The 27,904-nt window shown below is 39.4% G+C and overlaps 1 protein-coding gene across 5 annotated transcripts; it reads left to right on the top strand.

Annotated features, from left to right (window-relative positions):
• On the top strand, positions 1 to 27,845 carry pik3r1 (phosphoinositide-3-kinase, regulatory subunit 1 (alpha)). 5 transcript variants are annotated; one of them, XM_084414925.1, is made up of 16 exons: positions 1 to 361; positions 1,476 to 2,085; positions 17,530 to 17,625; positions 17,724 to 17,798; positions 18,251 to 18,382; positions 19,849 to 20,050; positions 20,138 to 20,220; positions 24,757 to 24,859; positions 24,966 to 25,064; positions 25,183 to 25,363; positions 25,479 to 25,604; positions 25,692 to 25,834; positions 25,924 to 26,100; positions 26,212 to 26,286; positions 26,370 to 26,540; positions 26,753 to 27,845. In XM_084414925.1, exons 2-16 carry the CDS (start codon positions 1,755 to 1,757, stop codon positions 26,940 to 26,942), a joined length of 2,184 nt encoding a protein of 727 aa, XP_084271051.1. In that variant the 5' UTR covers positions 1 to 361; positions 1,476 to 1,754; the 3' UTR covers positions 26,943 to 27,845. The 5 variants fall into 5 exon arrangements, with proteins under 5 accessions (XP_084271051.1, XP_084271050.1, XP_084271053.1 ...); XM_084414924.1 differs by having other exon boundaries at positions 21 to 361; positions 24,757 to 24,863; positions 24,970 to 25,064; XM_084414927.1 differs by lacking the exons at positions 1 to 361; positions 1,476 to 2,085; positions 17,530 to 17,625; ... (2 more) ...; positions 19,849 to 20,050; positions 20,138 to 20,220 and adding an exon at positions 21,696 to 22,089.
• The last annotated feature ends 59 nt before the right edge of the window (positions 27,846 to 27,904 follow it).

Here is a 27,904-nt window from a genome sequence, read left to right on the forward strand (position 1 = left end):
GGTTTGCGTTCGGTGTTTCTGCCATTGAGGGGATTCAGTGTGTGGTGACTCGGGCGGAGTCGGCTTTAATGTCGGGAAACGAGCTCAATCATTGAGTTAAAGAATAAAAAAAATATATAAAAAAAACCTCAATTAGCGGGTTGAATTTTACCCCAGCACTGTATGTTACTTCCCCGAAGAAACGTCGTATGTGGAGTGTTTTTAGCGGTTGTGGTGGGTGGATTTGTTGGAGAGCTGCTTAAACTGGAGTTACGGGAAGCGAAGGAGATTTTCTCGGCCCTGGTTTTCATGAACGGGCCCCTTACAACTTACTAAAGTTCGCAGATATACTTCAGTTTCTCTCTTTTTTAACCATTGCTCGGTAGGTATGCTTGTTTTATGAAGTATGCAATGTGTTTAGGATGGGTGTGTATTGTATTGTTGAAATTATGGGAGGTTTGGCAGGATCGCTTTACTGTGTCGATTGTTCCAGTACAGCGTGTCCAAAATGAATTCTATTACTGACTCTCCACTTACGTTACTTCACTACTTGACACTGGCGGTTTATTTTCTACAGCCACTGTGCTTTTAGCATCGTAAATTAAATTGTAATATTTCTAATGTTGTTGTGCGTATACATTTATAAGGTTCACTAATAATAATCCATTACATTGTTTAAGGCTAACATTAGCCAATAAGCTAACCAAGAACATGCTAAATTAATATAAATCTATTTACATTTATGCGTCTTCTATCAACGCCTAATGCATTGAGTCGTCATTCGGAATAACAGTCAGTTCGATTTTGATGGATCTGCTGTGTGTGATTTTTTTTAACTGATTTGATTGTGGTTTTAGTATTACTAATACATTTTAATTGTACAAACTTACATTTTAATTGCTGTTTGAATTAATTCAGTTTATTTTTGGCTAAATTATTCATGTTCGTTCGTTCGTTCTTAATGTTGCGCCGATTAATAATTGTAATCTGTCACGTGAAACTCAAAGGAGAGTTTTCCTCTGTCAGCATTTTGACTCTTTGAGTTTCTTTTGCGTCATTTGTTATCTTATTTGCACTTTTTCAAAAAGTGTTTATTTCCATTTGACGCTTTCTTAGTTAATTTAGGTAACGTTATACTGTGCTTAACATTTTAAAATAAATTTCTCATTAGAAGACAGAGAAGAACAAAGAATCACGCCATAAATAATCTCAATATTTTGCTAGTTTAGGTCTACTTGGATAAAAGGTATTCACTTGCAGAACATTCATAACCTATTGCTGTTTAGGCTATTAAGCTACTAAGTTACCAAAAAATAAAACGGAACACTTTTTTGTGCCTTTTGGTATTACTGTTATAATAACGTATGTTTATATTCTGTCAAATAATGTGTAACAAGAGTAGATCTACTAGTTGTTGTTTCACCATGGAAGTTGAGTTGCTGTTTGAAATGCTTTTTGTGTGGCTTGTGTAAAATGGCTTCTCTTCTGTGTTGCAGGTTTGAGTTACTCTGTAAGATCCAGAGGTACAGGCCTCACACAGATGGGAAGAGTCTGTAAGAAGCACCTTGAAGGTGCACCCAATCATTGGACTATTAGTTTCACATAATCCACTTGTCCAGACAGACTATCCAGTGTGGATGATATTGATAATAAAGGCTTAAAGTCTTTGGATAAAACCTTGTTTTCTTCGACTCTTGCCTCATAAAAATATTGGTTTAAAGAACCTTTGTGAGCAGTCATTATCATTTTTGTGACACCAAAACTTTACCATCAAAATGAGTGCAGAAGGATATCAGTACAGAGCGCTGTATGACTACAAGAAAGAAAGGGAGGAGGATATTAACCTGCATGTAGGGGACATTCTTACAGTCAACAAGGGTGCACTGCTTGCAGTTGGCTACGTTGAGGGCATAGAGGAGAGACCAGAAGAAATCGGATGGCTGCCTGGCTTAAATGAAACCACTCAAGAAAAGGGGGACTTTCCTGGTACGTACGTGGAGTTCATCGGCAAGAAAAAGATTTCTCCACCAACTCCCAAACCAAGGCCCCCAAGGCCTCTACCTGTGGCTCCGGGGACTGCAAGGCCAGACTCGGACTCTGAGCAAAGTGAGTAAGCTAAAAAAATTCCCCTGAATTATATTTTCAGCCTTTTTGCCACATCCAGGGATCTGGAAGTATTGCTAACTGGACTCAAACATGCCTTGCATATGATGCAAATTAGCTTTAGAATTCAAAGTATTTGTGTCTGAAATCCTCAGATCTTTCTACTGTTTTGAGCTGCTGCTTAGATAGTTTCTCAATTCCACAGAAGTTGCATATAGTTAACCTTTTGATTAATATCTGGTCACCAGAGTTGACTTTAACCAGTGGTCACAAAGCAGATCTTCATGTATTTGCAGTATAAAAAATTGTCAACCATTTTAGCTTGGTTGGTGCATAATTTTAATGAACCCTTTTTCCACTTAACTAGATCCATTCATGCCGATGCCAAACCCACGTGCCTCTCTCAAAATACCCACTCACCACTTGTTCCATTTTCGTAACTAGCGACCAGATTTTACACCACCATTTCATCAAGAGATTGGATGTATAGCTGCAGCACACAAATGTCGCCTGAATATTTAAGGCTGTTTAAGGTTTGCACTGGGCTATGTTTCATAATTGCAAACATGGCAGGAAGCCCAGATTTGGATGGAGGCCTGCACACAGTAGTTTGTAATTGTCTGGGATTGCTGCATCTTTCACACAGCCACAGTATGAGTGCTTCGAGCCCCCTATGGCTCCTTTAAAATCACCCAGCTCTCTTAATTTGTAGTTTTGCTCTATGCTGTCTTTTTGTGCCATTTGTTGCCATTTCTTTTCTAGTGTCTAAAAGCTTGATGTATTTATTGTGAATGATACAATACAGATTCTTAGGGCACTTTTACACTATCGCTTTTGAGGCTTGTTTGCCTTAGGTTCTTAAGAAAAACCAGAAAGACAAACTCAGTTGTCATGGTGACAACTAAACTAGAGATGTGTTCTTCATGTTGTCAGGTTATGAAACATAGATCATAAGTGAGATAAGGCACTCAAAATCAACTTGTGTGCTACTTCCTCGTCCTTTGTGGTGTGATGCATAAAAACACTAGTACATAACCTTTTATCTTTGAGGGTTTTTTTTTTTTTTTTAACCCAGCTAACTTTTTCCTGGTGGTCAAGAATCAAGATAGCTTGAGCTGCGTAACTGTGGCTAAATTGACTCTATGGCCTCTCTTTTTTGAATGACTATTCTGATTTGTGTTCATGTTAAGGGAAGGGAGAGGAAGCGCTTACACTGGACAGGGGTTGAGACTAACTGGAGATTGCAGTTTTGAGGAATGTGAACCAGAAGCAGATCTGGAAAACTGCCAGAGCTCATGGCATTATGCTGCTCACACGCTAGAACCAGGACTCAAACCCAGGCCACATAGCATTTCTAATCTACATAGGAAATAGATAATTGACATCTGATGCTATTTTACACTGTAGGAAGATTATTACAGCCTTGCTAGAAAATCTCTGGTTTCTCTTCCTCATTTGAAATGACTACCGTATGTTGGTTTTTTTTTCTCTTGAATCCTCTTAGCCTATTTGCGTAACTGTTGCGTAAAGAATCAGTGCAGAGAGAAGTGAAATGCCAGAAAATGCCCCTCATTCTCGATAGTGATGCTTGAGGTATTATGTGGAATTGTGTGTGTGTGTGTGTGGTATTATGTGTCATTATATGACATAAATGTTATTCCTGAGGAATCTCCAGAGCTAGCTGAGCTCATTTAGAAAATTATTTTAAACATTAAAAAGAAAGAAGAATTTAATAGCCAAAAATAAAGTGCTTTCCAGTGTGACATTTTCCTGTACACTGTAAGTACCATTTCTGTGTGGTGGCTGAAGCAGAGACTCACGGCATAAGAAACATCTGGAATGTCTTAAAGACGAATCTCACAGATTTTCACCAATTCAGCAATTGGCTCTTCCTCTTTAGTGTTCATTTTATTATTCTACTAGCACAGGAGAATTCCAGGCAGAGAACGATTTGTAATTGTGCTGTGCCGAACCGAGCTCAACTGGAAATATAACTTTAACCGTTCCTTACCGTTCTTAGAACCTTTTGATGAAAAAAGGGCAGTTAAGAAAGCATTTTATCATAGCTACATGGATTATGGATATGTTTGCACAAGCTCTGTAATTCGTCACACAGTCAAGTCACATACACATTTTATTTGTATAGCACTTCATGCAATAGATTTCTTTAAAGCAAGCAGCTTTATACTATTAAAAGTGAAAAAAAAAAAAACAGTGTCACCTACTATGAGTACTTGCCTTAGTTTACTTACCTTAACTTTGATTCATAATGTTAGTCTGTATACTATAAAGGTAAGAGATTTTAGTAATTTAGTATAAATACATTATTTCAGTTTATGAAATAGTTTTATTTTTACTTTTTACAGTTTCTTTACAGTGTACCAACAATACTGTTAAATGGCATTACTGAGATCAGCGTGAATGCATTGTATATTTAAGGCACTTCTCATTGCCTCACTGTGTTTCAGATTTATTAGCCGCCACTAAAGGGTCTTCCAGATTTTTCTCGTTCTCTCTCATTTCTCCATCTTCCTCTTTGAATTTTTGGATTATTCTTCTGGGGTCAGACCTGATTGAGGAGATTGAGGGGGAGTGTTTAGCATGGGACCTCTCTCTGTCTCTCTCTCTCTCTCTCTCAGCAGCTGAGACTCACTTAAGGGAACAGCAGATGTGGAATTTCTGTCCGTTTTGGCTCCCAGGCTTTTTTTTTTTCTTCTTCTTTTTTTTTTTTTACTCCAACATACTCCTTTCTGTGGGCCTCTAGTCTAGAGTGAGAGGATCCATATGTGCCCAGCCCAGCTTTGTGCACAATTCTTGTTTTATTGTTTACTCATTCTTGGTAAAGCTTTCAACTGCATTCTGGGTCCACAAATTGTATTGCTCAGTTTTTCCTTCACTTCGGTTCCAAGTTGTCTTTTTCTCTACGTGACTCCAAACAGGGAATGAGATCTTTTATGGCTTTAACTTCTTCTGTACTATGGAAATTAGAGTTCCTCTTTATCTGACACTGTTCTGTTTTATTGCATGGAGAATGAGTTGAGCTGGTGAACATACACTGTTTATGAATTCTTGCCAACATAGCCTACTTAATAACGGTTGATTTTTTTTTTTTTTTTTTTATCAATATAGTATAATACAAGAACAAAAAATATGGACAGACACAAAATAGCTAAATAAATTATGGCCACAATGGTCATGAAAGTCGTCAGGTCATCCAACAACCAACCAGTGATAAGTTATTCTAATATTTTTCATTTAGATTTGATTATTTTTAGTAGTGGTGCTTTAGTTGGCGTGCTTTTCTTTAGCAATTAAGCGGTTTACATTTTAAAATCCTTCAAATTTAAACCTTTCTTCTAGTTCTAAGTATACAGTACTGTGCAAAAGTCTTAGGCATGTTAACATGCATGCTTTAGATTAACATGCCTAAGACTTTTGCACAGTACTGTACATCACTTAGATTTAGGTATCTTTTAGACAGAATAACCAAGGAATATGTTCAAAATGTGGGGCTGATCATTCAGTATTTGCCTGCTTTAGATATAAAACATTCAGTAAAGCCACTAAATGTTCTTTGTTTCGGTATTCTGGAGTTCAGGATTCTGTTTCCAATTTCCATGGCCAATTAAAGTAGATGATGTGATCAAACCTTGTATGGACTAACCAGTTTTCATCCAACCACAAGTCCATGCAAGACCCACATTCCTGTACTTTGTGAGATATGGCAGTCTTTTAGTATGCAGTTTGCAAGGGGTGATGCAGTCTGTGCATTCAATTTAGAGAAGCTATATGCTTATCTGCTATTTTATCTTTATCTCAGTCTGAGATGCAGGTCTCTTGTGGTTGTTGCTAGGTCCATGTAATGCAGTGATCATTTATTTCGATCAAATTGGTAGTGCTGGGCAGTATGACCAAAAATCTGTATCGTGCTACTTTTTAAAATTCTGGCGGTTTCACGGTATATCAGTGTTTTTTTTCATGACTGGATCTTTATATAAGTTTATAGTAGCTTATTTTACTGTCAGGAGTACATAAAGTAGGAAAACACTGTAATGTTAAATACAAATTTACTTTAAAAAATGGAGGTAATCAAAACAATTTATAAAACAAACAATGTTGGGATGTTGGGACAAATGTTGGGACAATTACAGTGTCCTTGCTAGATTTGTTACATGTACTTACCATAGTAATAAAAATAAATAATTCATAATTACATGCAACTAACCCTCAACCAAATCCTAATCCTACCCTAACCCTATAGTAAGTACATGTAGTTACTTAGGCCTAATATTACTCTGTACTTAAATAACTGTAACAATGACACCTTAAAATAAAGTGTAACCCAATTTGGTTAACCTTTTAACATTTTTATCAAATGCAAATTTTATAATTCCTTTTATATTTGGCAAGTTTACTGTTTATATTAAAACATGTATGAGAACTTGATATTCCTTAAAATGTATTCTTAATCAATTGTATTAGTATTACACAGTACATTCTACTGTGCAATGGTAATATCTGTTATAATTTTATGAACCTTTTAGTAATGTATTATGTGATTAGATTTTCTAGAATGCAATGGGAAAATGTTTATAAAGTCAACTCTCAGAGCAACTCTGGAGATGAAGTTCATGTGGAGTGTCCTCATAATGAGACCACAGATGCTAAAAAAAAAAACATGAGCGTCACACGTGCTTCAGCATGTGTGTAGTAGACGAAACTCTGAGGTTCTCATCCACAGATACGCAGAACATGCAGATTTCAAAAACATGTTTGGTGCTTTATAATGCCTTTTTGCCTTTTGTGGAGCTTAACAGTACCATGAATACGCACAGTATTGGATTTGGATCGTTCCCGTCTGACTGATACCGGATTCAGAAAAAAATGCAGAATCGGAGCTGATACCGATACTGGATATCTGATTGGTGCCTTCCTACACACTACATATCGCTCTTCATGGCCGTTAAATAGATGCAGGAATTTTTTTTAGCTATGCATCGGCATGGAGGTGTTTACACACGAAATTGAAACCAGCATTAAATGCAGGACATAACAAATAAATCAAACATAAAAATGTTTCAAACAACAAAAGTTATCCGAGAGAGTGCGCTTGAAAACTGCCAAGGAGAGCTGTGGCAGTTAACTGAAAGTGTGACCTGGTTGGGGGAAGGCATTGCTGGTGTTTGAGATAATGTGCTTTTCTCCTTTTTGAGGGGCCTCTTCAGCACTCGGTGGAACATCTGCTGCATGGAGTAGCTCTCTGAGAGAGAGTTGTTGCTGGGTTTTGTAAAGAATGTGCAGTTTTCCCCAACCAAGCAGTAAGCCAATATATCTGCCAAAGTACCTAAAAAAAAAAAAATATATATATATATATATATTTGCCACATTAAATTAATTTTCGGGGGCACTTTTTTACCTTCATAGTTTTTTTTCCTAACCTTATTAAATGTCTTCTTTCTTGTCAAATTCTTTATTTTGACTAGTTCAGTTAGAATAATAAGACACTATCAAATGAAATCAGTATCAGCAAAATCCAAGCTGCATCTTCTGATGTTATGATGTATTTACACAGACTATAATGAAGCACAGAAGTGATGAATAAATATAAAAACTTAACATTTTGAATTTATTCACAGTATCTTTGTGCTGTTTCACTCATTTCCAGAAGAGTCTTACAGACAGGCTGCACGAGCTTCAATTGGCAAGAACTTGTTACCTTATACTTTATACATTGTCAGTCGCCGTTTACATTGAATGTAATAAGTCTTCAAAGTCACCACTCATCAGACCAGGCATCATTTTTTCCAGTCTTTTATTTTCCAATTTTGGTTAGCCGTTGAATATATACACTCACACTCCATTATACACTCCATCGGTGGACAACAAATGATAGACAAAGCCCAGCCAGGTTTATTGCCCTGTTAAAGACTTCATCCCCATGCAGGGTAAAGGTGCTCATTAGATCGTGGTGGTTATAACCGGGGCAGAACTGGTTTGTGGCCGTGAGCGTAATGGTGCACGTTCCTGTGGCTTAGCTTGAACAGCCTGTTCCCGGTCGCTGTATTTAGCATCATGACGAAACGGTACAATCGCCTTTAAGTACTAGTGCAGTAGGGAGCGGAAAAGTGCTCTAGCGAAAAGAATGCTGATCCAGTTGACTGTTTTCCAGAGTATGGAGCAGCCATTAAACATCCACTGTTTTAAATTGAAGTTCTTTGAGCCCAGATAACTCTTTCTGTAGAAAAGAAGTGCTGCATTGCATAAGTCACAAGAGATCATATCTGTTGAAGCCTCTGGGTCAAAAGTGCATTGAAATTGAGGTGGAGCCAAACCTGAAAAAAAACCTTTGTCAAACTGCAAGGACTGGACTTCAGTAGAGTTGACGTGATCTGGAGGTGGTACCGTGGTGAAAGCTGGTGTTTATTGAGATGTGCGTGAGAGTGTGTACATGTGGTCTTCATTAATGTTCGCCTCCAGAGAGACAGGGCTGAATTGGCAAATCTTCTTACTGAAGGACAAGCATGTCTGCTGGGCGGATTAGCAACACATTGCAAGAGGTGGAGCAAGAGCAGCAGAAAAAAAATAAAGCAGAACTGAAATATGCACAGAGTTTTGGTACTGCCCTATCCCCCATTTAGTGTTGGTGTGCATATTGGTTATGTGAGGAGACATGGAAGTGTTTGTATAGCCTAAGTTACAAACTAAATACCAGCAGTGGGAGAGAACATATCAGACGTACCTTTTTTGAGACCATATAGTTCAGTCCAACTTCTTTAATTCTGTTTCTTTGGATTGTTTGTTGAAATGGGGGGAAATTATTTGTCATTGCTTGGATTTTCCTAGAAGTCAGACATGGTATTTTGTCTTTTTATTATTATTATTTTATTTTAATTTAAATATGTGGTTTTTAGTGGGTAGTTGACATATCTGTATACTCGTATATCAAAATTTCAAGAGTTATTAGGTTCAAATGTACAGTATGTTTAAGGAAAGTTTTATCTTGCGTCGTGTGACTGGTCACCACCAGTTTTTCTTTTTAGATTTTTTTAAGAAAAATTTGTGTTGGTTATAACTCTCTCTGACGTATTACACACTGTATACTTTCTCAAAAGCAAAGTCCTCCCTTACAGCACAATGATTAAACACTTTGCAAGTAGATTGGTTATGGATGATTTTAAAGCATTACAAATTTAAAGTTTGATTTGTTTACAAATTGGACATCACAATGTTTTACAGAACTGATCCAAATTATACAACTATTATGTAGCATACCATGTCTACACCAGACGCAACGGACTCGACAAAAGCAGATAGAACCCATTGTAATCAGTGATGCTTCACTGGATGCAGCACAACACAAGTTTCCGACAATAAAATGATGCCCCGTTCTATTTCTGACATACTCCAAATGCCTGCGCTACTTCTGACACAGACAAATTATTTTCAACGGTCACTTTGTCGCATCCAGTGTGGACAGCTTCTAGATCAGGGATTGGCAATTGTGGTCCTGCCTGAAGCGTTCTAGTATTCCTGAAGGCATTGATTAGCTTGTTCAAGTCTGTTTGTAATCAATGTCCTCAGGATAAAAAGAAAGCTACAGGTAGCTAAACTCTGCAGGACAGTGGCCCTGGGACCGAAGACGCCCATCCCTTTTGGCAGCAGCAGGTGTGTGATGTGTTGACTGTAGGGATGCACCGATGTGAAAATTGTGGCCGATACCGATAACCGATATTAATATTGCTGTTATGGCCGATACCGATATTTACCGATGTCGATATCTCTGTATAGAAAACAAATTTTAATGATTATCAAATAAAGAGCTATTTTCCAAAACACATTTTTTTTACTTTAGAAATGACTGATATTGGGCACCTTTACCTGTGTGCAAAATATGTCACACATAGCATTGCATATAATGTGTGCTGGTCAACTTGTCTAAAATTAAGAAACCCTTAGAAAACAGTAAAAAAAACCAAAAAAAAAACAGGAACATGTGTACAATTAAGATAGGCTACTTCATTTATTATTCCAATATCCAAATATTATTCTAAAAAATACCACAGGGAAAAGGGCTTCTTGTGACTGTCTTTGCGTTTGAACATTGCACATTTTAAACAGGACACGCAGCTGAATAAATGTTAGCCAATACAAACACATTTATAGAAAACAGTTGACAATGAATAGACAGGAGTCCAATAATAGCATAACGAATCACTTATTCTAAAAATAATAACAAGTAGGCTATAAGACGAATCCGACATATGGGCTGTGTTAACAGTAAAACGTCCGTCATTTAACGAATTTTAAAAACACGGATGGATAATACAAAATGCTTTCTGACATTTTGACAGAAAAAAACAAACAAGCAAGAACAAAATTTAAACTTAGCCCGTTTTCATTTTACAATTATCTTCTCTCTCTATGTGCGCGCGTCCGTGTTTGTGAGAGAGAGCTCGCGCAGCACCGGTAGCCTACTTTTTTAATCCATAAGTAACGAACGCGATAGTTTTCATACAAACTAAATATGAAACATAATTAGGTAGGCTACTTTAGTTATTATTAACACAATAACACATGAAAAATAGTGCTTTCTGCTTAGCCCGTTTTCATTTTACAATTATCTTCTCTCTCTATGTGCGCGCGTCCGTGTTTGTGAGAGAGAGCTCGCGCAGCACCGGTAGCCTACTTTTTTAATCCATAAGTAACGAACGCGATAGTTTTCATACAAACTAAATATGTAACATAATTAGGTAGGCTACTTTAGTTATTATTAACACAATAACACATGAAGGCTACGTTTCTCAACACTGAGAATGAATAAATAAACGCCTGTTTCTCCACTCGCGCTTATCAGAATCCACAAATCACACGCGCTGTCACTTTTGAGAAAAATCAAATTCGAATGGGTATCATATATCAAGCAATATATTCAAATATCTACGAGTCAAAAAACGATCAGTCAAAAATGTGTCATGAGGAGGAAAAAAACATAAGTCGCACTGGACTGCATTAACAATGTTACGGACGTGAGCGCTCTCGGCACTTAAAAACTGCTTTAAAACTTTCACAGAGACCTCAAGCAGAAAGCACAAAGCCTGTCTTTAAATTTAATTTCGTTTTGTATTAATTGTATCTTAATTTTGATCAATGTTTCATCAACGAATTGCATTGGATTTAATAAATAAAAAGTATATATACTAGAAAATATTTAATCAGGACAGAGGCGACGGCGCGTGAACCTGGAGCGCGTCTCATAAATGAACCAAAACCTAATTGTATCTTAATTTTGATCAATGTTTCATCAACGAATTGAATTGGATTTAATAAATAAAAAGTAAATATACTAGAAAATATTTAATCAGGACAGAGGCGACGGCGCGTGAACCTGGAGCGCGTCTCATAAATGAACCGAAACCTACCTGCCTCACAGACCTGAGACATATATAGAAAGCTTGAAACTTCTATTTTTAAACAGAACAATTCAAAATGAAAGAAAACAGACTGTTCTCTGCTTATGTCATCTGTATGAAATGTGTATTTCTCTCACATCAACCTCTTCAGCTTCACACATTAAATATCGGCCTGTTCACATCGGCCATATTTTGACATCGGAACGATACCGATGTGTAAAAAAATGACCATATCGGCCGATATTATATCGGCGGCCGATATATCGTGCACCACTAGTTGACTGATATAATATTGATTTGCCATCATTGAACAAACACTGAGCAAGTAATCCATGCATGCAAACTAAACCATAAACACAGCTCTTAAAGCAACTGGAAAAACATAGAGCCTGTTTTCTTTATGTAAGATCTTCATGCTGTTTTTCAGGGCATGAAGATTGAAAACCTAACCCATCTGTGTCACTGCGTTATTTCTCTATGTAACCCTGGATTAGTAGCCTCAGCTATGTCATGTGTGCTGTAATTGTTTGGTGTGTGCTGTCTGAGATCAAGCATTTTCACACACTGCCCTGGGGAAGACTCTGTCCCTCTTCTTTTACATTGAATGTTTCAGTTTCATTACTGTAAAATGTCAAATTGCCAATACAGTAGATGTTTCAAACCATCAGCACTAAAGCAGTGCCTTTTGTCTTTTGTGTCACAGTCTCTGTTGAAATGTGAGTTGTTTGAAAACCTCTTTCTTTTGATTTGAGGTGTTATATTTTTGTAACCAATAGGGGGCAACTCAGAATTTTCCTCTTTTAGGCTATTTTAATAAGTTTTGGTAGCCTATTTCTTTGCATGTTATTGAAGATTTAATGTATACAACTGATTACATAAACATGATTTATAGGAGACATGATCTTATTTAACCCTTTCCCCGTGATTGATGGAAATTTCTGTCATTTGAAACAAGGCTTGTTTTCACTGTTATACTGTACTGGGACGCTATTAGGCATCTTATGAAAGAGTACTGAATCTCCTGATGTGAAGAAGCAGAAACAAGTGATAGCATATGCAAGCAGTGGTCGACCGATATTGTTTTAATTTTTTTTTTATTGCCGATATCTTAGAGAGCAGGGTGGCATATGTAAAGCCTATATGTTATATGATGTTTGCCCGGTTTCACAGACAAGGCTTAAGTCTAGTCCCAGACTAAAATGCATGTTTGAACTGTTTGAACTGAAATCAACTTGCACTAATATACCTTAAAATATGTCTGTGTCATTGTTTTGTCTCAAGATGCACACCAGTAATGTTTTTTTCTCAGGCATGTTTATAAAAGCTACTTAAATGTCCTAATTTAACTAAGGCCTAATCCCTGATTAATCTAAGCCCTGTCTGTGAAACCAGGCCGTTATGTTATATTATATAAATTGGAAATCAATTATTTGAAAATTAATAAAAAAACAAAAAACATCTCTATATTAAACAGACTTATTTTAGATAGCAACTTCTTGATTCTGTAAAAACGATTACAGTATTTTTCACAAATAAAGAAATTGTTGAAACAAAAATGAATAAAAAGGAGGTAAACGCTAAACAACAAGGGACTCATAATCTGGTAAGTTTGTGTGCACTGGGAATCATATTTTTTTGCAATAAAGACAAGGTAACACTAATTTTGACTTACAATACAGTGAAAATTACATGAATATGACATAGTGGGCAACTGAATATAGTGCAGCATAGTTTGAAATCAGGGGTTTGAAGTATGTCGATCATGCATCTCCATTGAAGCTAAACGTTTCTGTCTGCATTCAATTCACACAGACAGAATACACGCATTCGTGCACTTCAGAATGTCATTGCATGTTCAAATATTCATACAGCAAAATATTCTGGGGGCCATGAAAATTGTAGCCTGGAAATCCAGACCTAAATCTAAAAGATTAATGGTCTGGCGTCGATTAATGAAAATCGGCCAGCTCGAGGGGTGGCACCAAGCATGCATTTGAAAATCTCACTGCACGCAATTGGATAACACTACGATCAATCACAACAAGTTATCGCTTAGCTTCCAGCGGAGCTAACTGGTAGATTAGACTCTTACCGTACTCTGCAAAACCGCAAAAATGCCCTTCTTGCAAAGGAACGATTCGAGCGCCGTCTTCTGTTCCTCTTTTAGAGAAAAAGTCTAAATCTTTCATTGTAGCGGCCAAAGCCGTTTCAAACAAATGGTGTTCATCCATAGCCATCTTGCAATGTTTACTAATGACTTCGACATTGCAGCGCTGTTGTCATCTCGCCTCTGGCCCACCTATATCAGATAACCTGATGTGATTGGTGCAGCTCAGATAGAGGGGCATATTTAATGAGCATCATTACTCGACACCAGAGTAACTCGCTGAGCAAATTCAACTTGTGCTCTCGCGAGAACTCTGGATTACCAGGGTATGAAAATTGTGAAAATGGTCAAAAATGCTGGCAGTGGATTGAAACTTTTAAAACACGGACAGGGAAAAAGTTAATGCTCCAAGTCTCCGAATTTACATTTAGGAATCAATAAAGTTTTTGTTTTGAAGGGGTGTTATAATGCCCTTTTCACGAGATGTAAAATAAGTATTTGATGTCCCCAGTGTATGTGAAGTTTTAGCTCAAAATACACCACAGATATTTTTTATAGCATGTTAAAATTGTCATTGTCACGCAAAAACACACAGTTTTTGTGTCTGTCCCTTTAAATGCAAATGAGCTGCTGCTCCTGGCACAGGGGGCGGAGCTACAACAGTTTGTGTCCTTTTACCTCACACAGACATGCACTGAAAATAAAACTTTCAGCCTTTTATGTTGAAACCAGAGTCAGACAATGATGGAGAGACTCAAGATGAAGTGACAACATGTAGAAGCAACAGGACATTTCTGAATGGTTAGTTGACGAATTTATGTAGGTTATGTGTAGTTATATTTTAGGCATTGATTAGCATATTCTGTCATGATAATCTTTAAATCGTGTTCAGGGGGCGGGGTTTATGTAAATTCTTGGGTTGGTGATGTCACTAACCCTGGAGGAATGTCGTGTAGTCCCTACCAGCCGTGTGATGTAGTCCTTAAAAAGCAATTTCTTTAAAAGAAAATATCCCCCTTTGCTTTGAACTTTGAGCTTTGTAACTTTGCAGATGTTGTTTATGCTCAAACAGCAACATTACACACTAACTAAAGTTAAAAAAGTGAAATCATAATCAACCACCTCTTTAATTGCAATTTACTTTTTACAGTTTTTAAGGGATAGTTCACCAAAATGAAACTGTTGAAAATTATTATTATTATTATTATTATTATTATTTTGGAACACCAACCTTTTAAAGAATCTTTACGCAGCTCTTTCTCTTTTTTTTTAAGTGAAGGGACCATCTGTCAAGCTACCAAGAGGAAAAATTACATGTAGTACATGTAACATACATGGTACAAATATTCACAGTAACCTGAGCAGCTGATGACTCAAATGGAAACACTGATTTCTGCTACACCTTGACAATTGATAGCAGTTAAACTTGTTTCTCAAAAGCAGGTTTAACCACTTTAAAAAAAAAAAGTCCTTTATTGATTTCTAGAATTCTAGAATGACATTTCAAAGTAGAACTAGTCAGTGATGGATATGCTACACAAGTAGACCCCTAAAATGAACTGCTGAGGAAACTATCTTTAGCACCATATGCAACTCCTCTGATCTTGCTCTGTGGTTCAGACATGCTGAGATTGTTCCACAAAACCCAGACTGCTGCTTTTCCCTCCTTAACCTGTGGTCCCTTTCCTTGCATCCTATGGCATACAAAAAAACAGGACCAACACATTTCAGACCTTACGCATGTTCAGACTTGCACATGGACCCTCTCTTCCTCTTCCAAGAGTTGCTGTGGCAACCAAAATCTGCAGTCACCGATTGGTTGTCTGAATCTGAGCTTTTTATTTTTTTGGCCTGTTTTCTGTTTGTTTAATTTTCTTGCAGAGAACTAGAGGCTTTTTAAGGTTTTTTTTTCCATGCTCAAATAGTTAATGTTTACCCTTTACCCGTAAAGTCTTACTGCACTTGAGCTTGACCATGAATGCATCTTTAATCGTTTCCATTGCCTGGTTTGTGTGATCTGAACTGCACAGCTTGGATAAATTAAGTGTTGTAGTTGGAAACAGAAGGTGTTTTCTTGTGGATCTTTCTAGAGCATTGTTCACAATAACACTCACTAAGTTACCACTATTGCTACTCACGGTGGGTTGATGAGCGTGGCGCGAGTATAATATTGTGTGAGATCACGACACTCTTGCTGAACTGCCCAGTTGTTAGTGTTGCTTGCTAATACTTAGCATGGACAGTCACACAACTTTTTAAGGAGAGTGTTTACATAGCCTGACTTAAAATGAAGAACAGACTCTGGGTAAAACTTTAGGATGGGCTCTTTTAATTTTAAGACTTTAAGATCTAGACTGCAACTTTATGCATTTATCTATCTTTATGCAACTTTCCATTGCGGTATATTTTGCATGGTCGTACACCTAGGAAGTTAGTCTAGTTCTTCTTTATTTACTCAAGATCCTAGAGACGGTGTCTCAGGGACATAGTGGAACCTTGAACCAAAACATTTGAACAATTCCACTACCATCAATCCTGAATGTCATTCAATCTAGCCCCATTGGAAGGCCAGTGCTATCAAGTCACCCTGAGTTACTTAGAAGCAACTTAATCCCCCCTCCCCTTCCAGCCTCTGTGGAAATGCCCATCCAATGCATGTAAATAAACACAAGACTCTTGGAATATTCAGTTCTATGATGAAATGGGGTGTGCATTATGACTTATGATGTAATTGTTTAATTATTTTGTAATTACAGACCACCATAGTGTGACTTAAACTAAGCCAGTCTCAACTGCAAGACAGCATAGTGACTTAAGCTAATTCACCGAACTTATATGGTGAATGTGAAGAATCTGTTATATTCCAGAACCATATTTGTCACTTTTGACCAGAACATTTTGAGCTAATGTAAAATTAGCCCAGCGCTTTGAATCTGGATTCTAAGAAGTAGCAGGCTGGATAAGGTGTCCGTCTGGGCACAAGGTTAGGTGCTCAGTGCGGTGTACCAAAGTGGCACTACTCTCTAAATTTCTATATGAGGAATCTGTTGTTCACTCCCCCTGCCTCGAGTTCAGCAGTTCTCAGAAAATGAATAACTCCTTATGCTCGATGTCGCTTTGCCAGTAATGGACTCCAGATGGCTGTTGCCTTTCAAAGTTGAGTTCAAGAGAAGGGGTGTGATATGAGCAATATAACTTTTTTTTACTTATCTCCCAGGCTAGCAAAAGAAAAAAGAAAAAGTCCCAGATCCTTTGGACTAAACAAGACTATTATTTCTAATGGCTTAAACACCCATTTCCTCATGTGTGGTTGTTTTTTTTTCCATTTAGGCAGCCTCCAAGCTTTTAATTTGAGTCATTCATTCTAAGAAACTCTGCAAACTGTAAAGATCCTCTTGATACCTCTATTAAAAAAAACTCTGTAAAGGGAATCCATTCATAATATGCTGTGTTTGGATCTGTGGCCTCGGACGCTGCTAACAGTCCAGCCTTTTAGAAATCCAAGCCTTTTAAAATGCTGTGCACCGAATCCAAATAAAGCTCACGCCAGTCCCGCAGCCCTTTCATGCTCACACCTGGACTTGTAGATCTCAGTAACCCTCTACCCAACACCAGAGGCTGCATATTACAGTCTGTTTACTTTATCCTTCTCGTCCACCTCCACTGCACACTTAATCATATCCTACCGGTCAGCACCAGCCTTAAACACACTTAGATGTGCCGTCCAAACGTGCTCCTTGCTGCACCACATAAATACATGAAGATGACTATTGATCTAAGCGTCCTGTGACTGTGGGTCATGCTTTAAAGTTCTTGTTTTCCTTGGAGGCTTTGAAATTATGGTGGTTGGTGCTTAATGAAAAGCTAGTAGAGTTGTTCAAAGGTACCTGGCGGCTTTTTGGTATGATTGTTTAACTTTCTCTCCTTTAGGCTCAAGCACTCTGTTAGACCTGACGGAGCAGTTTACTCCTCCAGAGATGGCACCGCTCATACTGCTCAAGCTCCTTGAGGCCATCGAAAGGAAAGGTGAATCCATTACGCATAATTTTTTTTTTGTCATAATTATTAGGCTACTTAGTTATTTTTTGTGCTCATGTATTAACTCGCATATAAATTCTGTACAGGTCTAGACAACCCTACTCTCTACAGAAATTTCACTGCTGGAGGAGGGCTGGATGTCAGACAATGCTTTGATAATGGTAAGTGACACATTCCATTAGCTGTAGCCACTGTTAACTGTTCTGTCCATGCTAATGCAACAAAGTGTGAAATGCAACAAAATCACAGCCTTATCCAGCATGCCTGGATATTCCTATTGTACTAATTTTCCAAACACTCCAACCCAAAGTATTAAAAATGACATCTCGTCTCACACAATTTCTCAGCCATTCAGAATTATTTTAGAAACCACATATCAACACCCTGGCAACCACCCAGAACAACCTAGCATTGTAACATTGAGCACCCCTTTCAATGTGATGCTACAAATAGAAACCGAACGTCTGTCGAAATCGGTTATCACATGTGAATCTGGTTAGGAAAAAAATTATTTGTTCGAAAAGATTTATTGATTGTCTCTTTGTGGCTGATTAGTATACGGTGCTAGCTTCATTCCTTCCTGTCTCGCTGATATGTGTGTTCTATGAATCAGACCCTGCCTTGGTGGATCTTGAGCAGATGGACCTTCAGATGTTGTGTGATGGTCTGAGGAGGTATCTTCAAGATCTACCTCAGCCTGTCATCCCCCCTATGATTTACACTGAGATGATGCGCATCGCTCAAGGTGAGTTTCCATAGGATTACGGCACATCAACATTAGGTCAACAGCCTTAAAACTCTCATGGGATTTCTATGACATAGTATTAATCCATGTTAGTACTGCCATGTGAATCATTGGATTTACACCAGGATGAGTGTCCCAATCTCAGTTTGCTCCTAAACTGAAATGAAATGCTGGTTCTTTTTTTTCCTTTTTTTTTTTCTTTTTTTATCTGTTCACTCAGTGGTCATCTTAGTAAGGGGTTTTCAAACTTTTTGGAGCCTGGGATCCCTTACAGGGGAGAAAAATTCCAAGGACCCCCTCATAATTATAACAGTGACCAGGGACATAGGGTTGTATGTTGAACCCTACTCAGATGTATGCTCACGCACATCTCATTCGACATGAATTGTTTCCATGAATGAATCGTTATTAAACTGTTATTACTATAACCACTAACTACTAAAGTATTGCTTATTATGTAAAGAAGTCTTTGTACTTATCTTGTGTCCCAATATCCACTTAAAACAGCATTCACATACACCAAAAATGTGTTTGGAATAACACCGTGGCAGAGCGATGCTCACGCTGACCGGCACAGCCTACCCAACAGACAAATTCAATTCAACTGAATAACTTTTTTTTGTTTAGTTGTCTGCTTTAGTTATCCTATGGTCCTTTATACCAAACTTAAGGGCATTAAAACCAAATGATGCCTGGAAAATTCAGATCATTTTTCATTGATCTCATTTCATCATAAGAGCCACAGGGTGGTGCTATTGTTCTCAAGATTTTTGTTAGCCAGATGGTGAGCCTCTTACAATGGTAGTTAAGTAACGCAAGGTTTCACAGTCTCGTGACCTTCTAAAAGCAGCAGACCAGGCTCATCTGTTAAGATTGTGTGGTTGAATCATCACAGCGCATACTTTTATGAGTGCACATGTTCCAACACTTATCTGATTTTGTGTCTACTAACCCCAGCCAATTCAACTGCGAAAAGTATTCCAGGTGTTGAATTGGCCGTTGAATTTATCTGTCCTCACTGTGTGACTGAACATTCTGTACATATGCAGAACAAACTTTTGGCTGTGTAAACTAGCATGTATCCAATTTGAGAGAGAACAGTGCTGTTTTTTTTTTCTTGCTTTGTACTTCTCTTTTGGGTAGTGTAAAGTCACGTGGCTGGAAACAGGATATCTGTGGTTAATAGACCTAAAGCAAACCTGAAAACTTATCTGCTACATCAGCGCTGTCAACCAATCATCTCTCAGAGTACCTTACTCACTCTGTCAATGTCTCGCTTAAGATCTTGTGCGGTTAGTTGCACACAGAGTGCAATTTTCCACACTGTTTTGCATATGGCCTCACTGATTATTGGTATGTTTAGCTCACTTTAAAAATATATCACATGACACCACTTTCAGTGTTTGTTGGTGGGTGTTAGAAAGCCCTTGTTTTACACTCTTCTGTCTGTGTGTCTGTCTCTTCAGAAGTGCAGAGTGCAGACGAATGCGCACATCACCTGCGGCTGGTGGCCAGCTCTTCTGCACTTCCCCCGCAGTACTGGCTGACCCTGCAGAGTTTGCTGCGCCACTTCTCTCGTGTATGCCAAGCCTCAGCAGCTAACCTGCTCAGTGCTCGTGCCCTCGCTGAGATCTTCAGTCCGGCACTCTTCAGACATCAGCCCACCAGGTACATCCCAACACATATGCTAATGAATCATGTTGTTGCCAGCTAGCCTGCTAGCAAAAAAACTGATGTTTCTTTTTCCCTTCCCAGTTGTGAGCCCAGCCCAGAGGCACACATCAGGATAGTTGAAGTCTTGGTGACCAGCGAATGGAGTGACAGTCAGGCAGCTCCAGGTAAATATACTATAACGATGATAACAAACCACTTTAAGACATGGTTCTCAACCAACTTTTTATATTATTAAAATTAAGTTTTCTTAAGATTACTAATTAATGTTGGAGGGAAAAAACCCCAAAAGTACAACATTTAACTGATGTCTTATTTGAATAATGCCAGGTCATAGAGTCAAAAGGGATGAGAAACATTTCTCTAAAGCTTTGCATACAGTGTAGGCAATGGGATAGTGATGAGTAACTGGATTCAAACCAGTTTTGTCCAAATAAGCACCATTGTCACACATGCACATTTAATTATGTATTGGAGTAAATAGCAACAATGGGGAGAAGATAGGGAAAGGTACCTGGAATTAAAATTTGTGTAATGGGCTTACACCTGGGTTTGCCACATGAGACACCTTGGCTTACTGGTAAGTGCTAGCCACAGCTCCAACTGATGTTCACACTTTTACAACAGATCAAAATGCATACACTACTCCAAAGAATGGCTAAAATGTATTGAAAAGAGGTGTACAAAAAAAGGTAGATGTGTTTTATGCAACAAAGGGGAAGACACCATTGATATTTTTAAACTCTTAATGAAGTAGCCTTTTCACTTCAGCTGATACTATGATATCAATGTTTAATGGCTGGGAGTGTTCTAGTCGAAAAATCTGTGTTCCACTCCCTTGCTTTTGTGGGTCAGGTTCATTTAGAGATGGAACAGACCACATAGACACTTCTGCTGTGTCTGACTGTGTGTTTGTATTTGTGTGTGTGTGCGTGTGTGTGTATACGCACACTGCCCTGAACACAGACCAGTTGTCTAGTTGGGGTTTTATAACACTAGTAAAGTCTCTCTCCCTGCTTCTCTCCCTGTCTTTATCCGTCTATCTTTCTCCCAAGTCTGGCTGTGTGACCGTTTAAATGTTTTATTACCTGTTAGGGCCTATTTATACCTTACCCTGGCATGGAGCAAACTCAGCTGTCAGTAATTTGCACCTGCAGGAGGCTGGGTTGGGCGAGACGAGTCCAGACTCAAAAGCACACTTGCCTACATACTGCTCAGGCAGCTCAGTTTCTTCCTGTACAAGCTTTTACACAAACATGGGTCACACAAGTGCCACCTTTTACTGTTTCTTGTTGCCTTACCGACCTGCCCATACTTGATTTCTGCACATGTGGCGGTGTGTAGCTGTTGATGTGTGTGTTAATATGAGCGTGTGGATGCGTGTGTGCACATGTTCCTAGTTACTAGGTGGCTAATTTAAGCAGGTGGCAAAAGGCCCACTTGGAATTGGGCTGGCTTGAAATGCGGTCTGCTCCACAGAGCTCTCTTGTTAGCTTGCAGCGGCGGCTGTTCTGTCTTGCATGCATTCTAACACACACTTTCAACGATCACTTCCGAGGACTTTACTCCACCCCCTGGCCCCCTCCTGCCTGTGCCACATTCCCCTCCCAAAACATAAGGGTGCACAGCTCAGCAAATATTTGAACCTGAGCGAGTTAATCATGAGACTGAACCCTTGGAGCCAGGGAGAGTGAGTGAGCAGAGAGAGAGAGAGAGTCGGCAAGCAGCACTGCGACCCCAGCAATCATTTACCCAGCCGTCCCGGAGCAGGCGCCATTCTCCACCCCTCTCAGACCTTCTTTAGTTCTCCGGACGCAACCTGTCGCGCCAACTATTTTCTTTCCCAACTCGGATTTTGCTGGATTTCTTCAGACTGCTACAGTGATTTTGAGACTCCTGCACCAGTCAAGTGGGAACCTTTTTCAAGACCACAAGAGTACCATCTTTTTGGATTTACCAAGAATCACGAGTAATGCTTACCGGACAGACTTGACGAAAGGCTGCTTGACTTCTGCTGAACATGCACAACTTGCAATGTAAGTGTGTGGTTTTGGTGTCTCAGGAAGTTTGGTGTAATGATTGGGTTACTTTTATCAAAAGCAGTTAGGTAGACTGAAAAGGTATCAAAGTAAAGCAGCATGTCATCACTTCGGTGAGTTACCCGGTTTTTCATAGCGCATGATAGTGGTTCTTTTAGAAGGTCCTATTTTGTGTCCTGTTCTAGCTCTTCCACTAAAGCTCTGACAGGCTTGAATATCAGTGCTACTCTTCTCTACGAATGTGTACCTGATACTTGTGTGCATCAAGACTAGCACTCCAAGTGCGACCTGTTACGAAAAGTGGGTTAACCTGTTTGACTGACACCGGCATGTCTGAGCATGCGAGGTGAATGTGTTGCATTATTCATCGGCTCCAATAAAAGTTAGGGTATAGGATTTCTTTAAAATGCAAGGAGTCCACTAAAATTCTAAATTGAGGATTTCATTTATTTTTTGATGTCCCAGTGGCAGTCAGTTACACTTGACCTACTGCATGACTGTTAAGCACCCCAGCTGAAGTGCCTTTCTGACCTGTCATTAGAGTGCCAAGCATGACAATAGCCCACGTTCCTGTGACCATTTTAACCCTACTGAGAAATGTGGCTATATCAGGTACCCTCTCAAGCATGTATAGCTGATCTCTACCCTCCGACAGTCCTCTGTGAGTCGCATGTGGGGATTATAAGAAGTATTTGCAAGCCGTGCCTGCCTCCTGACCTGGCCTTGTCTTTGACGTAGAGACTGCCTACGTGCCGTTGCAGCAGCGATTTTGTCTGCCTACCAGCAGAGAGGCCGTGCTGATCGCTTATGCTCAGTGAGGCGGGGCTTAGCAAAGCTGCATCACAGATACAGGAAGGGAGGGGGTGACAGAGACAGACCGTAAAGCTTCAGTTCTTTTTCTCATTCGAAAGACGCTGTGCTGCAGTGCACCTTGTCTGTGATATAACTCCCTCTGTTTGGCAGCATCAAAACGGCTTTGAGAACGCTTTCCACACGGATAAAGGATATCGCTGGATCACACAAATTAGAGCAGATACATCTTTCTTTTGATGCACTTTTCATTGTCGACTTTTGAACGGACAAAGCACTGTTGCAATGACATCATTGCTCTTAGGACTTGGAAGAAATAGAGGCAGGTGATGAGGCAGGAGTGGCCAGCAACAGTCCTGCAGCACCATTGGCTGGGGTAAGTGATGTAATGGCTTTCACTGACCCCACTCTCCAAGGCTTTTCAAAAATTGGTCTCAAACGGATGAGTGAGAAGAACCTGGATTTATAGTATACATTCAAAGGAGGTTTGCAAAGAAACTGCATGCGTATCCTTCCAGATATGCAACACATCATTAGGCATGGCGGATTTAGAGAGTCCACGACTTGACACTGGATCAGGATCTGGATCAGACCTCCTGTTTTACATAGAAATAGACGCGCCAGGTAACTGTTGAAGTTGGTGCATTACAAACATGTCATTCATGGGTCAAGTCTAAATTTGATGGGTGACAGCTCTGTCTGTGGTTTTGGATGCATTTGTTGGTCTCAAAATGGCTTTAACGTTTTGCCATTGATGTGTTCTTATGGTAACAGATACATTAGTAGTTGTGTGGAATATTGTGTATGTTTTAATGGAGGTACCACAAAGCATGGGATGATCTGTTGGTTAGATTCTTGTATCTGATTTAATATCTTTGTCTGCGAGTTTCATACCCTGTGATTACACTTGGCAGAAAATGCTTAGCGATGATAGTGACTGAAGTGAACAAAAGAAGAGACCGTGAGTGTGCATGAGATGGTGTGTGGTGTGGGGTTGGTGGGGGGGGGGGGGGGGGGGGTTGGTTGGTTGGAAGATAAAAATAGCCCACCGCTTCAGCTCTGCCTCATGCTCCACGGAGACTGCACTGCCCCCGCTGCTTCCCGTCACACGGCCCAGTAGCCAATCAGATGCATTCTCTGCCTCTATCCAGCAAAGCAACATGTTCTCAATGGTTGAGATTTCTTGCATGATTGTGCACAATGCATTGCTTTGAAAAACCCATTAGTGGGTATATGCCGGCTGTCCAATGTCATTGCTTCTAGAAACAGTGTTAATTCTGTTCAGAAACAGTTGTTGTAAAAGTGAAAGGATGCTTTAAATAACTGATTTAAAACCCAAATGATTCCCTGTTTTGTATCTCCATGACTCATCTGTGTGATCGGTGCATCTCACAAATAGATTATGTGGTATAATGCTGACCAGATCAGGAAATGGTGATGAAATTAGGTTTTTTGGAAGGGGCAATGAAATGCATTCTCCCTGAGTCAAGAATGTGACTCCCTGCTGAGCGCTCAAGAGGCATGTACTCTGCTGCATTTAATGAAATGGAAGACACTGGGAGGGGAGGAGGCAAGAAATCTGGGAAACTGCAGTAACCGTTGCATGCTTTTAAAACACGACTGTCGCATTGGAAGGAAACCTGCATCGATTACTTGACAGCCAAAGGATGTTTTGAGGGTTTTCATATTTCTTCATAAGATTAGCATTCTTAGGTTGGACTGTTATTTCATATTGAAAACACAGGACGCATAGATTTGGGCATGTCTGCACATGTTTAAATGTAAATGACCTTGAGTGATGCTAGTTCATCAGCAGTTAAGTTCTTAATCAGTTTCTCTCTTTTCTCTTTACAGCACTACCTCCCAAGCCACCCAAACCAACGTCTGTCACTAACAACGGTATGAACAACAACATGGCTCTGCAAGACGCTGAATGGTACTGGGGGGACATCTCCAGGCAAGTACTCATCAAACCTAGTGTTTGGTCAGAAGCATGCTTTGTTTTTATTATTATTATTATTCATTTTGCTTCTTTTAAAAGTTTGAACCTCTTTCTGTTGCAGGGAGGAGGTCAACGAAAAGCTTAGGGACACTGCTGATGGTACTTTTTTGGTTCGAGATGCCTCCACTAAAATGCATGGGGATTACACACTCACACTGAGGTACGTTCTCCTTTGTAAACCCAAGTGTGTGTCTGAATTCCTTTTTATTTAGGGTGCTTGCCTTGATGTTGCCAACTTTAAGGATTGCTCTAAATTCTTATTTTCATTGACCATACAGGAAGGGAGGCAACAACAAGCTAATCAAAATCTTCCACCGGGATGGGAAGTACGGCTTCTCAGACCCCCTGACTTTCAACTCTGTGGTTGAGTTGATCAACCACTATCGGCACGAGTCTCTCGCCCAGTACAACCCCAAACTAGATGTGAAACTACTATATCCTGTATCTAAGCACCAACAGGTAATGGAATATGGAGTGTCCTCCTGCAGAACTTTACTCTGGATCATTTTGTTAATAACAGAAACATTTTATTGGATTGCATTATTTATTTATTTATTTATTTATTTGTTTATAGGATCAAGTGGTAAAGGAGGATAACATTGAAGCTGTTGGGAAAAAGTTGCACGAATACCACCAGCAGTTCCAAGAAAAGAACAAAGAGTATGACCGACTCTATGAGGAATACACTAGAACATCACAGGTTTGCTCTCCCTAAATATATTTGATGACTTGACTCAGAGCTCGAAAAAGTGCTTACATTCTGACAAGGTTTTTGTCTGTTCACTAGGAAATACAAATGAAAAGGACTGCTATTGAAGCTTTTAATGAGACCATAAAAATATTTGAAGAGCAGTGTCAGACGCAAGAACGATACAGCAAAGAATATATTGAGAAGTTTAGAAGAGAAGGCAACGAGAAGGAAATCCAAAGGTGAGTCCTGAAGCTGAAAACCTCTAAAATAGTCTTTTGGAGAACATTTCAGAAGTTTAATGCAACATCTCTGCAATGTTTTATTGCAGGATCATGGTCAACTATGAGAAGTTAAAATCGCGCATCAGTGAAATTGTGGACAGCAAACGACGTCTCGAGGAAGATCTGAAGAAGCAGGCGGCGGACTACAGAGAGATTGACAAGCGGATGAACAGCATTAAGCCTGATCTCATCCAGCTCAGAAAGACCAGGGATCAGTACCTCATGTAAGTAGCTCATCTGTAGTTTCTGCACTTCAAATATAACACACAGGACACAATCTTGCATTCAGAAACGACTACATGGAGAGCAACATAATGATTTCTGTTGCTACACAGGTGGTTGACACAGAAAGGGGTCAGACAGAAGAAACTCAACGAATGGTTGGGAATCAAAAACGAAAACCAGGACGAGTGAGTATTCTTATCACATTATAGCTGTTCGATATTAAAGTCTTCCTGCTTTCAAAATTGAACTCTTCACCTCTTTACTACAGTCAGTACTCAATGGTGGATGACGATGAGGATTTGCCACACCATGATGAACGCGCCTGGAAGCTGGGTAACATTAACCGCAACCAGGCTGAGGCCCTTCTGCGGGGCAAGAGAGATGGAACATTCCTGGTCAGGGACAGCAGCAAACCTGGATGTTACGCCTGCAGTGTTGTGTATGTATCACTTTTTTTGTGTGCTTGTTTGATGCTGAGGCTTTTTTTTTTACCTAATTATTGGAGAGTTCATATATTGGTTGTTATTACCGACATCTGTTGACATTCTTTGCAATTCATTGACTACTAAGCTGAGACTCTGAGAGTGCATGTTGAAATGGGAAATTGCAAAAGGCAATGATGACTAAAACCATCTCTTTGTCTTCTCACAGTGTGGATGGTGAGGTCAAGCACTGCGTCATCAACAAGACACCAACAGGATATGGCTTCGCTGAGCCCTACAACCTTTACAGCTCTCTAAAAGAACTGGTCTTGCACTACCAGCACACATCCCTGGTTCAGCACAATGACTCTTTGAATGTCACGTTAGCATACCCAGTCTACGCACACCAGAGGCGGTGAGGACTTGTGAACACACCCTTGGGACTCGTTACAAACACGGGAGTTGAGGAATGGCCTCCCCTTCAAATGGAGATGCCTCCAGTAAGGCTGCTACCGAGGGCTGCTTTTTGCCTTGAAACGGCTTGTCAGAAAGACAAAAAAGCAAAACCCAAAACGAACATTTCAGCCACTGAGACTTTTTGCCAGTCTGAATGTAGTTTTAAACTCACTCTACCAAAATGGAGGATTTCGGAGGCCTTTTCCAAATGGTGCTTGTTCATTTCAAAGCTTTACCCGCTGCTGGAATGTGGAACATTGATTAAACCTCTAGAGTGAATAAATTTTTTTTTTTTTTTTTTTTTTTTTTAACCTCTTCTTCACCCATACCTGCTCAGTTCAGGTCCCCTTTTGTGTGTATGTGTGTGTTTGCGTGTGTACGAGAGAATGTGATGTGACCAAAACTCACAGTATCTGAAAGCTATCGGGATGTTCAACATGTTGGTGTTAAACTTTCACGAACAGACCATGGAATCAGCTGATCAAATGTAGCAAGATGGCACTTTCGAAACAGTATCTACTAGTTTTCCTGTAAGAGACTCCTACTCAAACTTTGATATGACACGTCTCGCCTGTAACAGCGCGACGAGAAGCAAATGAGATGCTTGGCATTTCCTTTGCAAGCATTATAGTGGCTAAATCCATTTCTGCTTTTATGGATTGGCACGAAAGGAACTGAAACGGATTTTACGCTGTACATACATCAAAAGCTACGTGACGACAAAATATTGTACCAAAAAACGCAGTTCTTTCTCAGTTGTATTCTAATCTGCTATGCAAATTCTGTATTTTCCGTCTTCTCTGCAGAGTTGTGATTTTATTTTACATGTTGCTACCCATAATATAAACTTGTTTTTATTGCTTAAAGTCTTTTTGTATGTATCTAAGATTGATATTTTAACTCTCAAAATGCCAAGAAAGGTGAC

This window comes from Rutilus rutilus, assembly GCF_951802725.1.
Source record: "Rutilus rutilus genome assembly, chromosome: 7".
NCBI classification, from domain to species: Eukaryota; Metazoa; Chordata; class Actinopteri; order Cypriniformes; family Leuciscidae; genus Rutilus; species Rutilus rutilus.

Excerpts from the sequence above, each read along its gene's own strand:
- pik3r1 (XM_084414925.1), top strand. The coding sequence starts at position 1,755 with ATGAGTGCAGAAGGATATCAGTACAGAGCGCTGTATGACTACAAGAAA. Across the intron at positions 24,860-24,965 it reads TACTGGGGGGACATCTCCAG|GGAGGAGGTCAACGAAAAGC; the intron begins GCAAGTACTCAT and ends TTTCTGTTGCAG. Across the intron at positions 25,065-25,182 it reads GATTACACACTCACACTGAG|GAAGGGAGGCAACAACAAGC; the intron begins GTACGTTCTCCT and ends TTGACCATACAG.